The sequence below is a fragment of the Heptranchias perlo genome, chromosome 4, assembly GCF_035084215.1.
Source record: "Heptranchias perlo isolate sHepPer1 chromosome 4, sHepPer1.hap1, whole genome shotgun sequence".
In the NCBI taxonomy this organism is placed as follows: domain Eukaryota; kingdom Metazoa; phylum Chordata; class Chondrichthyes; order Hexanchiformes; family Hexanchidae; genus Heptranchias; species Heptranchias perlo.
The window spans coordinates 127782883-127798544 of NC_090328.1; the positions used below are offsets into that span (position 1 = coordinate 127782883).

Sequence of the window (15662 nt, forward strand, 5' to 3'; positions counted from 1 at the left end):
TCCACTTTCAAGGAGCTATGAACCTGTACTCCTAGATCTCTTTGTTCTATAACTCTCCCCAACGCCCTACCATTAACGGAGTAGGTCCTGGCCCGATTCGATCTCCCAAAATGCATCACCTCACATTTATCTAAATTAAACTCCATCTGCCATTCATCGGCCCACTGGCCCAATTTATCAAGATCCCGTTGCAATCCTAGATAACCTTCTTCACTGTCCACGATGCCACCAATCTTGGTTTCATCTGCAAACTTACTAACCATGCCTCCTAAATTCTCATCCAAATCATTAATATAAATAACAAATAACAGCGGACCCAGCACCGATCCCTGAGGCACACCGCTGGTCACAGGCCTCCAATTTGAAAAACAACCCTCTACACCCACCCTTTGTCTTCTGTCGTCAAGCCAATGTTGTATCCAATTGGCTACCTCACCTTGGATCCCGTGAGATTTAACCTTATGTAACAACCTACCTTGCGGTACCTTGTCAAAGGCTTTGCTAAAGTCCATGTAGACCACGTCTACTGCACAGCCCTCATCTATCTTCTTGGTTACCCCTTCAAAAAACTCAATCAAATTCGTGAGACATGATTTTCCCCTCACAAAACCATGCTGACTGTTCCTAATCAGTCCCTGCCTCTCCAAATGCCCGTAGATCCTGTCTCTCAGAATATTTGGGAGTCTTGCAGTTTGACCCGCAAGCCCCTGTCCAACTGAAGGAAAATCAGGTGGGGTTTACACTCTTGATAGCTACTCCTGCTGGAATGTGTTGCCCACCATTAAACATAAGAAATCAGAACAGGAGTAGGCCACATGGCCCCTCGAGCCATTCAATCAGATCATGACTGAACTTCGACCTCAACTCCACTTTCCTGCCCAATTCCCAGATCCCTTGATTCCCCTAGAGTCCAGAAATCTGTCTATCTCAGCCTTGAATATATTCAACCATTCAGCATCGACAGTCCTCTGGGGTAGAGAATTCCAAAGATTCACAACCCTCTGAGTGAAGAGATTCCTCCTCATCTCAGTCTTGAATGGCCGACCCCTTATCCTGAGACTATGCCCCCTAGTTCTAGACTCTCCAGCCATGGGAAACAACCTCTCAGCATCTACCCTGTAAAGCCCTCTCAGAATCTTACATGCTTCAGTGAGATCACCTCTCATTCTTCTAAACTCCAGAGAGTATAGGCCCATTCTACTCAATCTCTCTTCATAGGACAATCCTCTCATCCCAGGAATTAATCTAGTGACCTTTCGCTGCCTTCAGAAGACAATGAGGGAAATAAAAGTATTTTACATCAGGCAAGAGTCTAGATAAATCATCATTTTAAACTTGAATTTAGGACAGCTCTTTAACTTAACAGTGCAGTTATTTCTAGTTCTTTCTGAAGGACTGAATGCTTGTGTTCACTGCCTGCTGCAATACCTTATTCACAATGGGTTTTTGGTTTGGTTTTTTTTGCTGGGATGTCCAATTGCGAGGAGCTTAAAGGGAGAAACTTAACTTATAATGGGAATCTCTTAAATCCTGTAAGTAAAGGAACTAAATCAGAATATCTTCACTCAGGTTAATTGCTGGTAATCAATATTGGCTGGTATGATTAGTAATACATACAGCCCTATAGAAATTCTTTGTGCTCTTTTGTTCACAGGGTGAAAGCCTTGGGCAAGGAACGTTCACCAAAATTTTCAAAGGAATAAGGGAAGAATTGGGAGACTATGGTCAGATACACAAGACAGAAGTTCTCCTAAAAGTCCTAGAAAAGGCACACAGGAATTACTCTGAGGTTTGTTTAATTGTCTATTAAGTGATTTCAAATATTACAATATTTTTTTCAGGCAATGCAAAAATATCATGAAAGTAATTTTTTGTACAGAGATGGATCTGTTTAACATTACATCTATAGACTGTGATAGTACTCCATACATCTATTATTATCTGCGACCTGAAGTCTCCGCTGAATGACTCAATGTGTAAATGCAAGAAGTGGTGTGGTAATGATATACATAGACCAACTGGCTCAGAGGTAATAGTGCTACAATTGACCTCAGCATTTCTAGACAAGACATGGGAAAAATCAGCCAACTACATTCCTTATGATCACTGTTTGTGGACAAGATTGAGCTAAGTTCTGAGTTAACCCTTGTGTCGAACCCAGTAGTTTAAAAAAGACTCCAGAAAAGCAGTCTGGCTCTAACCATTTTGCAGCCTCTGAGTCCGTGATTCTCACGTGTGACCTTTCATTCCCCAATCCTGATTCCACAGTGTGCTGACTCTCATTCCCCAATCCGCTGTCTCTCACCCCCCAATCTCCAACTCTTGAGTTACGAAAGGAGAAGCCAAAACTAAATTTGATTTCATTGGAGAAAAAACAAGTTATGAAGGAATCTGATCCAGGTATTTAAAAATCCAAAGAGGAATGAATAAGATAGATGTAAGCTAAATAGTGATCTCACAGCTACAGGACACAACTACAATTAACCAGCCTTGAGTGTGACTACAGATTAGAAACTTTTTGAGCACAACGCAGGAAATGTGGAATAGGATGCAGCAAAATCAGTTAATACTGAATCCATTTAACTCCTTTTTAAAAAATGGCTACTATGTGTTTGAGGAGAGGATTGAAGGTCATCAGGCTGCAATATATACTATCTACAGTATGCACTGCAGTGACTCACCAAGGCTTCTTCAGCAGCGCCTCCCAAACTCGCGACCTCCACCACCTGAGATAGATAAATTTTTGTTAGTTAAGGGTATCAAGAGATGTAGAGCAACAGTGGGTGAATGGAGTTGAGGTACAGACCAGCCATGATCTAATTGAATGGCAGAGCAGGCTTGAGGGGCTGAATGGCCTACTCCTGTTCCTGATGCTCCTAGAAGGGCCAGGGCAGCAGATGCATGGGAACACCATCACCTTCAGGTATCCCTCCAAGTCACACACCATTCTGACTTGGACATATATTGCTGTTCCTTCATCATCACTGGGTCAAAATTCTGAAACTAACTACCTAACAGCACCAGGAGTTCTTCAGGGCAGTGTCCTAGGCCCAACCATCTTCAGCTGCTTCATCAATGACCTTCCCCCCCATCATAAGGTCAGAAATGGGGGATGTTCGCTGACGATTGCACAGTGTTCAGTTCCATTCGCAACCCCTCAGATAATGAAGCAGTCCGAGCCCGCATGCAGCAAGACCTGGACAACATCCAGGCTTGGGCTGATAAGTGGCAAGTAACAATCGCGCCAGACAAGTGCCAGGCAATGACTACCTCCAACAAGAGAGAGTCTAACCACCTCCCCTTGACATTCATTGGCATTACCATCGCCAAATCCCCCACCATCAACATCCTGGGGGTCACCATTGACCAGAAATTTAACTGGATCAGCCATTTAAATACTGTGGCTACAAAAGCGGGTCAGAAGCTGGGTATGCTGCGGTGAGTGACTCACCTCCTGACTCCCTAAAGCCTTTCCACCATCTACAAGGCACAAGTCAGGAGTGTGATGGAATACTCTTCACTTGCCTGGATGGGTGCAGCTCCAACAACACTCAAGAAGCTCGACACCATCCAGGACAAAGCAACTCGCTTGATTGGCGCCCCATCCACCACCCTAAACATTCACTCCCTTCACCACCGGCGCACAGTAGCTGCAGTGTGTACCATCCACAGGATGCACTGCAGCAACTCGCCAAGGCTTCTTTGACGGAATCTCCTAAACCTGCGACCTCTACCATCTAGAAGGACAAGGGCAGCAGGCACATGGGAACAACAACCACCTGCACGTTCCCCTCCAAGTCACACACCATTCCGACTTGGAAATATATCGCCGTTCCTTCATCGTCGCTGGGTCAAAATCCTGGAACTCCCTTCCTAACAGCACTGTGGGGGAACCTTCACCACACGGACTGCAGCAGTTCAAGAAGGCGGCTCACCACCACCTTCTCAAGGGCAGTTAGGGATGGGCAATAAATGCCCGTTTTGCCAGCGACGCCCACATCCCTAGAAAGAATTTTTAAAAATATAGACAGAGATGATCAAGTACTGCACAGAGCACAGTGATTCCTGTGCTGTTGGGACAATGGCAATATCATCTGCAACTGATTGGCATTGTAATGTGACTCATAGATTGGATTGACATCCTGTAGTTCCCACTCCTTTTGTTGCCTCAAGTAAAGAACAACGTTGTGCATTTCTGTGTAAGTGTCCATAGATCAGACTGCCCTGGTCTCCTAACCAAGAGCTTTCCTGACAACATGGATATGAGGCAAGGGAAATTAAAATTAAATTTTAAAAAAGTGGAACAGGACTTTATTACTGTCCAATAATTTCATACCGTGGAATTTACATTTTCTGGACGAGAAGTTCAAGGAAAACATTTTTTTTATATCAAGTCTGTCACTTAATCTCTCCTCAATTCCTCGCTTCCTGTGTATGAAATAAAAATCCACTAATGTTTTAAATAGAGCGTCAGTTTTTCCCCCGCTAATGTATACATTCGTGAGCACTGTATTGGAGACTAGGACGAGAACCTTTTTTCCTCTTTTATTTCCCCCTCCTCCCAACAGAAAATTGCGCACACAATCATTTCACAAAACCATTTGCGTCCCTTGCCCTCTGTCTTCTGCCTGACCCCCTCTTACAAAGGACCAACGTACAATCCTGAGAGTAGCATGCTTTTTAATGTCAACTTGCTGGGAAATGAAAAGTAAATTGCTGCAGGATTATATCCCCACCCAGATAGATCAGAATCTCTAAAAGTCACTGCTGGATTTAGTGATGGAATCACTGGAACATATGACTTGGTCCTATGAAAATATAACTTGCATTGGATAAAATGCATCCCTCAGAGTAAGCTTTGCCATAACTGTAGAGACCCCAGCTACTATTAGTTACATCTAGGCTATTGCAGTATCTTCCAGTTTCGTTCCTAATTTTGTTGTGGCCACTGTACCTCTCCAGTCAATAAACTAACACTGATGAACAAAATGCAGGACACTCCTGGCTGTAGCAGGACGGTGACCTTGGTTGTGTCTCCAAGCTACCTTTAATGAGAGGAGTAATATTGCTCAGTGAGTAATAATTACTCAGGTAAAATGACAAATATATCCCTATTAGGGCTGTCTGTGACTGTACAGCAACTATTGAGCCAAGAAAGCCACAATAGAAAATTGCAGTGCTGGGGTGAGCATTGTATAGCACCTTATCACGTCTATCAGCATGTGAAATATTTCTGTGAATTTTAAATGCAGTAACTGTTATGTAAGCAAAAGTCCTTTATTGTCTCTGGGATTCTTTTTCAGTCCTTTTTTGAGGCCGCAAGCATGATGAGTCAACTGTCCTATAAGCACTTGGTGTTGAATTACGGAGTCTGTGTGTGTGGTGAAGAGAGTGAGTAAACAGTTTCCAAAAGCTTTTATTTAGTTTTGAGGCAGCTGGTGGATGCTTGGCACTGCTGTTAAGTCATTCTGCTTTCACCCGAATTTTGACAAATGTGCAACAGAAATCCCAAAGTCAAAAGGCTCCTTGATGTTTGTTTAATGGAGTCAAGTCGGTATTAACTCTTAAACGAGCTTTTAAACACTGAAAATATCCAATAAAAAATCAACCTAAAATTGAATATTTACAGCTGAATACTCTAAATTTAATGAGAAAATGTAGGACTGAAGTAATTTCTTAATACAGAGGATTCTAGGAATAACCTGCAATCGAAACATTTTTCAACGTGTTGAAAATTGAAATAAGGCTGGTGACTGAACTGAATTTTTTTTTTAATTTGCTTTAATTCCAATTTCCAACCCAGTTCTTGAAGCTCGATTTATCTTTGATAACGGTGTCATGTTGCATGAGAGTGGTGGTCCATGCAGTTCCTATTCTGAACCATGCGAAGCAGAGGCCAGATATTTTCCTGTGGTGGTGAGGAAGGAGGGGTCGGGGTAGGGGTTACTGAGCTAAGTCCTCACCAGGCCACTGGCATGTACCTCCTGATTGCCAGCTAAAAATTGGCATTGGTGACTGTCTGGGGGCAGACAAACCCATTTGTCTTCCTAGTAACAGAGATTGAAACAAAATGTGAAGAGGGGTGGGGACAAAATGTGATGTATTAGACGGTGAATACCCCCATTTATCATTTCTGCTGTTTAGCGTTTAAAGTTTTCCTATTGAATGCGCTGTTCGATCTTTTCCATTCTGCAACAAAGACAAACATTATAAGACAAACATGCTTAATTTTCTGTAAATACAAGTTTAGCTCAGAGTTACATCATGCGATGCTCAAAACAGCCGTAACATTGGGATAAAGTCAAGTGAATAATAAATTGTTGCTATTTTTGCTGTAAAACTGAGCCGGTTCAAAACTAAAATGGATCCTCCCCTGCTGTTTACAAACGGTTTAAAACTCTGTTCTGGTGATCTGAACTATTCCATGGAGAACCTGCTACTCAGTGCTGGATTGCATTTGTAGCAAAAACAATCCGAAGGGAAGTAACATCTGGGTGCAGTGGAGGAATCTTTCATCAGGGGATAGCAATGAAATAGCCGGTCGGATTCTGAGACCTAAGCTCGCTGGATTAACGTTCCCTGCCCGTTTTGCTTTGCCCTGGTGACTAACAGCTTCATAACCGTGCTTGCTTTTATATCTCTCAAAGTTATTGAAACAGACTTCTGTCTTTGAACAGTAAGCCAGTAGCAATACTTTATGTTGGATCTGTTCTTTTTTCTCTCCTTTGTCAGATATCATGGTTCAGGAGTATGTGAAGTTTGGATCACTCGACACGTACCTGAAGAGAAACAAAAACAATGTGAACATTCTGTGGAAGCTGGAGGTGGCCAAACAGTTGGCTTGGGCAATGCATTTCTTAGTAAGTGAAGTACTGTAGCAGCACCAAACTATGTTTGGACGTATTCCTGGACGTTTCATCACATGACCTCTCGCCTCGAACCACTCCACACCCACATTCCCACCATTTGTCTATCCTCCCAGGTGCACAGTCTTCCCAGCCAATTGGAAAGGGAACAGACTGTCTGGGTATGATTTTAGCTGGGATCCGGGAACCCAGCGCATCCGGAGTTACTCGCGTGGGGAACCCGGACGTCAAATGAGCGCGTCGCAATCTGCGATCGCAACTCAATTGAAGGTAAGTATTTGTGCTTCCAGGTTTCCCACGCGCCAGGCAACCAGATTGACAGACTGTCTGCCTGCCTGTCAGGAGGGAAAGGGGTCACGAATCAGAGAGGGGGGAGGGAGGGAGGGAGGGAGAAAGAGAACGTGGAACGTGGAAGAAATTGGAGAGATGGGGGGGGGTGCGGTCGTGGACGTCATCGGGTGGGCCTTGGAGAAGATCGGGGGAGTCCAGCTTCGGTGGGGGAGGGGGTGGTCGGCCGATCGTGGGCGATCAATCACGCCAGGTGAGGTTGTTGGGCCTGGATGAAGCACTCCTGCTACCTCCTGGCCCACAAGCAGTGCAATTAAGGCACTCACCTCATGGATCCGGCCCTTCTTGCCTGACGTGAATCAGAAGCGATAGGAAACCCGATCAGGTAAGGTTAAATGTGTTTGACATTTCTAATACGCAGAAGATTAAGTGCCTCAACTATCGCAATGAGATACGTTGCCCTTTAAGTATCGGCCTGCTAGCTTTAAGTGAGGACTGGACTTCCAGGTTTCTGTCTCGCACGCGTGCGCACACATTCGAATGCGCTTGGGTTAAACCCAGAAGTGGGCGTGTTGGAGCCGGGATGTGGTCCCGCTCCAAAAATCAACTATTTTTACTGCCCACCCTCCCCCAACCCACCCGTTCTTGGGGATTAAAATTACCCCCCTTCGATACCCAATTGGATTAATCTCCACTGTTAGTGAAACAGCTTTTTTCCCCCATCTCCAACATTTTTATAACTAATAAATGATAGTGTTCCAAGAAAATGAAACAACCCATAATTTTGTTTAATGCCTGTATAATTTCTCTCCTGGGTTTCTTACAGCAGTGTCCTGGAGATTAATCTTCAGTTCCTGGAGACTCCGGGAGCCGTATGGTCTACTCCTGCTCCGATTTCTTACCTAATCCTGGAGGGTTGGCAACCCTAAGCAGCACAGTGTTGTTTTTTTTTAATGATTTGTGAAACCGTTTTTTAACTTTTGTGTCATTGTGTGCCCTATACCCCAAGTGAAGCCTGTCTTTCTTCTGTTAAAGGGCACTGTATAAATTTAGGTTGTTATCGCTCTTTTCATGCCTCCCTGAAAAATCAGCCACAGCGAGCTTGCCAATTCTGTTATTGTACCATGCACAGCCTGAGCACCAGTGCCAGGCTACAGTTCAGTGGGGAGAGGCACATTCTGCATACTCCATCCACAAGTCATTTTTGCTGGCTCTAGTGTGTGTGCCTTGTCTCTGGATTGCCCGCGTAAGATTGTTACTCCACTTCAACATTTTTTTGTTGTTACTGATTTACAAATTAATGTATTTTTCAAATCGGTATATTAGTGATTGCATGTGGCTTGTTTCTCTTTAAATATACTTTTAACCTTATATCAAATGTACGCAGCTTTCAAATGAAGGAGTGCAATGTCACATAACGTTTTTGGACATTTTGTAGCTGAAGATTATTTAAATGAGCATTTAGGTTATTTAACTCCTGATAAACCTGATCCAACAGTAGAATCGGTGTGTGTTTGATCACATGGCGTTCAATCATTTGTGTAGATTGAAGTACATTCAAGTGTAAACTATTCTGAATTATCTGTTTGTCCTCCTTTTTTAAATGATCACCTGATGCTCAAATATGCTCATCTGACACCCAGAAAAAGATTTATATTTCACAAATCCATTTTTGTTTGCACTGTATGAATGGGGAATGTGCTGCAATACAAGGATTTGCACAGTAACTTCTAAAGTTGTAAAATATCCTGTAGTTTATAGCACTCCTCATCCAAGCCATTTATTGCTAAGTTAATTATGCCTTAGAATTCAGTTCCACTGTCCTGTGTAAAATACTGAAGCAAGTAAGAGACTTTTATAAAGCTACCCTGTTTAGAAGGGATATTGTTTATTTAACACTTTTCATGCCACCTACTTGGTTTATAAATCTTACGAGCCAGTGCTGAAACGTGCAAACTTCAAACTCATCGCATTTGCCTGACCGCTGCAGGCTAGTTCATCTTTCTTCCCATTTCTCTACGCTGCTCAGCTACTTTGTGCACCTGTCTCTCTGCGGGTAAGTCCTCCTCTTCAGTGCTCTTTTTCTCTTATAGACGCTTCCAATTCTTCCCTGTTCACTGAGCTCCTTAACAGGAGCAGGTTTAGGCCCAGTGACTTTTTCCTACAATAAACTACAGCACAGACAGCATCAGATCGAGAACTAGTTTCCACTTTTCAAAATGGGACAATAAAAAAATAAACAAGTCCAAAGTTATTCAATACCAGAGGTAAAATAAAAAAGATCATTTATTAATCCAAATTAGCCTAAAATAATGGCATTTTGTGGAACGTTATCAGAATTTGCTCTTGTTTAGGCAATGTTCAGTTTTAGTTGCACTCCATTGTTAAAGCTTGAATGAGACCAGTTATAGTTAGGCAATAATGATGATTCTGATTCTTTTTCTTCCTTATGTAGGAGGACCGAAACCTTGTACATGGTAATGTCTGTGCCAAGAATGTCCTGATGATCAGAGAAGAGGACAGGAAGACTGGAAACCCTCCATTCATAAAGCTTGCCGATCCTGGAGTTGACATCACAGTTCTGTCAAAAGATGGTGAGGATACCTGGTCACGCCTAGAGTTTAATGGGTATTCACTTATTAGGCTGTATCAGGGTACTCACGGACAAAACTAGAAAAAGCCATAAATATATCAAAAGGTGCTATAATAAACTGCTGCCATACTTCATTCAAGCTTCCACTCCACAAATCGACAGGAAATGTGCTTTCTGCAAAAACTGTACAATATTTCAGCTGGTTTTGAAATGCTGCTGTGATTTCAAGCAGACCTAACCTTGTGATAACTCAGTGATTTACTGACATTCTCAACATTAATTATCATCAGTTCAGTTGCTCTTAGTTTCAAGGCCCCACACTGATTCCCCTACACACACACATAGGTCCCTGTTTTAAGCAAAATGTGTATTTTGGCACTATTCCTGCATGTTTTTGAATGTTTTAAAATCTGTGCAGAAAGTTGGATCTTTCTATCAACTGTTCAGTACTGGGAATGAGGTTTTCAAATTCTGCTGTACATATGGGTGGTCTTTCATGTGGCAAAGTTTGACTTCGGGTATCTGAATTATTCCCTCGATAATGCTTACACTTGTTGGTTGTTAAACTGAGGAATGCCCCATTTCAATTCAATGGAGGTCATGCAATCTGTTTGATCTCTTTGGAGATTGTTACCAGACATAAGCGTGTGGTTCAACTGTAAAGGGGAAGATATTTGAGGTTTAATTAGGCACAGAATTGTTACGACCAGCATGCTCCAACCCCACTACATTTCAGAGTGGGTTTTTTCATCAGTATCAGACTGCATTCGGGCTTTAGGGGTGCTCTGTTATTTGATAACACTGTCATGGATAACTTGGCTCTGCTATGATGGAGATTACTAAAGCGAGCAAGTTCCCTACCTTCCTTCCTTCACTCTCTCACAGTTTTCTTTTCTTCTCTCTTGAAGTTTGAGGTATTGTTGGCAAGTGCCAGTAGCTTTTTAGTATATTAACAAGTGACGTTCTTCATGTGTGAGACTAGACAATGCGTGTCTAGATGTGAAACTGCAAGGGACGATAGGGCTAAGCCCGATTCTGCCTTCGCCTGTTCGCATTTTCTGTCAGTGATCACTGGATAAAGCTGAAAGAGCCTTAGGTGATTTAGTACTAAACATATCCAACCAATGTAGAGCAACAAACAACAAGGCCAATAAAACGTTGAACTACATAGCAAAAACAGCAGAATGCACGTCAGAATCGGTAATGATCAAGCTTCATAGTGCTATAGTCAGACTGCACCTTGAATGTTGCATCCAGCTCTGATCACCATGAAACGAGAGGCATCCAAGTGCTGGAGACAGGCCAGATAAGAGCCACGAGGCTGATCTCCAGCATCAGGCATCTGACTTATGAAGAAAGACTGGAGAAACTTGAGCTTTTCAGCACAGAAAGAAGGCATCTGAGAGGTGATCTCCTAAAGGTATATAAAATTATTACAGGTGTAGAAAAAAAAAATTACCCAGGATATTACTTTAAATTAAACTACAGGAGTAGAACAAGTGGACAGGGGTTTAACCTAGTAAAAGGTCATTTTAGGACTGATAATGGGAAATTTGTCATCTTACACAGTGCGATCAATGTGTGGAATAAACTTCCAGATAGACTAGTGATGTCAAAAGACCTAAAATAATTTAAGTAACAACTGAGTGCAATAGAGAGGACCCAAGGTTCTCTCTGGATGGCTGAATTAATATGGACCAAATGGTCTTCCTTGTCTGTAATTATCTTGTGAATGAAGTAGGTCAGTATTTTCTTTGACTGAAGCATCATGAGGCACCTCTTGGATTACTGAACAGAGCAAACACTTATGTGAAGAGTTAGCCGGAGAAAGAGAAGAACCCCTGAAATTGAATATGATCTCTAATGGGTGTGGCCCGATGCCCAGGGAGGTTTTAAAGGGGCAGTGTTTTTTTGGTACCTTTACCCTCATGCAGAAGCCAAAATAACCTATTTGTTTTCGCTTTAGTCAAACCAACAGTCAATAACACATCTATTCAAATTTGCCCTCCTTTAATCAGAAAGCCCATGTTTGTTACCTTCTCTTAAGGGTCGTGTTGTACGGTTTAGCGATGAATGTAGTTTTAATTTTGCATTCTGTATCAGTAAATATTGGTTGCGTGCAGTCTGTAATGTGCTAATCTGTCTCATTACGCAGTCCTGGTTGAAAGGATCCCCTGGGTGCCACCAGAATGTATTGAGGATTCCAAGAATTTGAGCCTGGCTACAGACAAATGGAGTTTTGGCACCACTTTATGGGAGATTTGCAGTGGAGGAGATAAACCACTTAGTCCATTTGACACCACAAGGGTGAGTTACACTGGATGTAAGTACAATCCACCTTTGTTATAATGTGCGAATAGGGGATAGGCAAACAATGCCTTATTGCAAGGACCACGATATTCGAGGATTTATCTCCCTGATGTGTGTCTGCCATTCCCACTGTACAAATAAAAAAATGTTTAAAAATAAAATGCTAGAAATACACAGCAGCTCAGGTAGCGTCTGTTTAAAAAAAAAAGACAAGTTAACATTTTGAGTATAATCCTTTGTTACATTTCTGGATTTTTAAAAAATTATTTTTCCACAAAAAGGATTTAGATATGAGTTATCTTAAAACGTGCTTTTAAGATGAAGCGTGCTATAATGGTGTCAAATTCACTGGAAAGCAGGGCTAGCAGATGTGTACCAAGTTATAGGCAGGGAGTCTGAAACCAGCACCCTGGAAACAATTAAAGAATTTAACATTCCAGCAACCATTCGCACTCATTACTGCTGCGACAATCCTATATTTATTTGAACTCAGCAGGGATCATTACAAAGTTAGGTTGATGGACTCTGCTCTTGGGGGTAGAGGGTAGTCAGAGTAGAGTAGAGCAGAGCAGAGTAGGCTCGAGGGGCCGTATGGCCTACTCTTGCACCTATTTCTTATGTTCTCAACTCAGTTTTGGCTGAAAGCTGAAACTGCAGTCAGGTTTTGTTTAATGGTTGTTGAGAAGGCAGTAGGCTCTGGGCTATTTATATGACCTGGGGGCAACAGGTAGGACCTGATGCTGGCAGTAGGGCCAGGAAAGTCAGGGACATATTAGCCAATCATCTCAGAGCCTGGGCATTCTGGCCGGGGCTAAACGCAGCGAATAGTGACACCCCCACACACACAAACCTACGAGAAGCTTGCAGTTGCTAAACAGAACCACTTAATTCAGTTTCAAGCTCATTGGTTTATCAATGTTCCAGCTCTCGAGTTATCTGTCCTTTTACACTGTGGTTACAATAGAATTGTGGAGCACATTCTGGCCAGGGAGCACAGCCAATGAGTTGGAGGTGGGGCGAGATTTGTGGTGTCACTAAACTCGGCCTTTTTTTATAAAAAAAAAAGTGACACAGACACTAAAACGCAGTCTGGCTTTTGGAAACAGGACTGCACAAGCAGTTAGGCAGAAAAGGACTGCAGGGAAAATGTTTTCTACCCTGGGACTGGAAGACAGAATACAGAACGGTTATTCTGTTTAAGTTAAGTAAGACAATCCATCAAAGTGGGATAATGTTATTATATTATTACATGAATCCAAGTTGTATTGATTGAACTAAGCAGCTCTGATCATACCTATTGCTCTGTACATCTCACCGTACTATGGAATAAAGCAGCTTACAATTCAAACCATCTGGTATTGTCTCATCTAGTATTGACTCAGCCCACTTTTGGAAAAATTGAAGAAACGCACGTCTAAAAGACATGGATGTCTGGTTCAGGTCACAAAGGGGTTCTATTGTTACTCCCCTGGGTTATGCTACCATACCAGTAGACACAGGGCAGGGTGAGTCAACTCCCTGAGCAAGAGGCTCAGAGCACCCTAGCACAGGACTGCCCAATGAAGGTGCCATTGTTACCTACCCCCGAGCCCTTGCCTACTGGAGGGCTGTTTATGGGGCAGGCCGAAAATTGAGAGGTAGGCCTCTGGAGTTTGATCCGCCTAGGATCGTGAAGTCCAACTGACATCTTATGGTTATCAATCTCCATCAGTAGCCACTCACCCAATCTAAACTTGCAGTTGTCCCTGATTTTCCTGGCCAGCACCAGCACCTACCTGTTGCCCCCAGGTCATGTAAATAACCCAGATACCTACTGCATCATCAGCAATATAATTTTCAGCATAGCCATTTCACTGATGATCTACCCGCCAATGCTGCACACCTCTAGAATTTTGCTTTTGAATACCTTTTACAGAATCATCTGTCATTGCCTTGGACATCCCCAAAGCCTTTGGCAGAGTCCAGCTCCAGCCCCCTGTAAACATGTTACCATCATATAGTGTTCCATCAAAGTAACACACCCTCAAAAAAAAAATAGTATGCTTGTCATGTTTCTTTTTTGTACACTTACGATAATGATGGATAGGTCCTTGTGTCCCTTGGAATTGTCAGCCCTTTGGTGTATTTTTATATATAATTACTATTTTTATCCTTGAAACTGTGTGGAAGTCCCCAAAGCTCTTCACACCATCCGTTGTCTGGAAATTTATTTTGAATTATTTTTAACTCGTGGAGATATTGTTGAAATTGTGCTTTTCTTTTAACAGAAACTGCAGTTTTATGAAGATAGGCATCAACTTCCTGCTCCAAAGTGGACAGAGCTGGCTAACCTCATCAATCACTGCATGAATTATGAACCAGACTTCAGGCCTTCATTTCGTGCCATAATACGTGACCTCAACAGCCTGTTTACCCCAGGTGTGTGTCTTCCATCCCCTCTCAGTTCTGAAGTAAAACAGAAATTGAATAAGACTGCACTGTATCATCTTTCCTTACTGATGTGCACGGATTACTGACATGTTTTACATATTTAGATTCTTCAAGAAACAAGTTTGCTTTGCACAATAGTGTCTGAGGGATAGAGTTACAATGGTGGCTGATTTTTTTTTCTTTGTTCTTGGCCTGTGGGAGACAGTATATATTGCCCAGCTCTAGTTGTCCCGAGGGCATTAAAAGTTAACCACATAGTCTGGGACTGGAGTCACATGTAGGATCCCTTCCCTGAAGGACATTAGTGAACCAGTTGAATCATAAGTTTTAGCCAGGACTGTTATAAATTGGAAAGATCCAACCGTTGTATGTGACCTGAATAGAAGATTTTTTTTTTAAAAGCCTCCTCGAGTGCTGGAAATCCGAAATAAAAACAGATTGTGCTGGAAAATAACAGCAGGTCAGTCAGCATCTGTAAATAGAAAAAAACAGCCTGTATCAGAACTGAAAACTAAACGATAAAGAGGCATTTTAGTACGGTTAGAAAAAATAGAAAGAAGAGTAAGAGATAGAGAATCAGCAGATATGCCAATCATTAATGGGTTGAATAATCTGCAAACTGCTTAAATTAAAAAAACATTGGATATAAAATATCAGTGAGGTGATGGAGGGACATAAAAAGGACTAAAGAATGTGTCAGTAGTGGAGGGTGGAAAGACATGGCAGAGGCCCACACAAACAAACAAAGTGAGAAAATGGAGAAAGAAGACAAAAAAAAGGACAAACTGCAAATGCAGCAGATATGAAATTAAAATAGAAATTGCTGGCAAAACAGGTTTTTGTTTTTCTTTAAGATGTATTTGAGACTTAATCCTATCCTTGGCAAAGTTTGATTCAAATATCCTATTAATTCCTTCCTCAGAGTCTTGGATGCAGCTCTTTAAACCTCTTGTAATAATTGTTTTATAAGGAATATCTTGTCACAATTCTGTATGATCTTTGACTCACAATTCAACAGGAAGCTGGCCCTGTAGAAGATACATCGTGCTTGTTCGTTTCAGCTTTGTTATGAATTTAGAATGTGATATTTCTCCAGGCGAGAGTTTGTGGCGTAGCATTCAGTCCCCCCAGAAACAGAAGGACATGCTCTTGGCTGGGTTTTTCACAAGCGTACC

The 15662-nt window shown here is 42.2% G+C and overlaps 1 protein-coding gene across 3 annotated transcripts in view; it reads left to right on the forward strand.

Moving 5' to 3' along the window:
* Positions 1-15662, forward strand: part of LOC137321274 (tyrosine-protein kinase JAK2-like) — a 297277-nt gene that overhangs the window by 257876 nt on the left and 23739 nt on the right. For all 3 annotated transcript variants that reach the window (XM_067983625.1, XM_067983623.1, XM_067983626.1), the window contains 6 exons: positions 1655-1789; positions 5304-5391; positions 6733-6860; positions 9610-9748; positions 11903-12054; positions 14325-14475. In XM_067983625.1, the coding sequence (XP_067839726.1) occupies positions 1655-1789; positions 5304-5391; positions 6733-6860; positions 9610-9748; positions 11903-12054; positions 14325-14475 (793 nt within the window). The remainder of the gene's footprint in view (positions 1-1654; positions 1790-5303; positions 5392-6732; positions 6861-9609; positions 9749-11902; positions 12055-14324; positions 14476-15662) is intronic.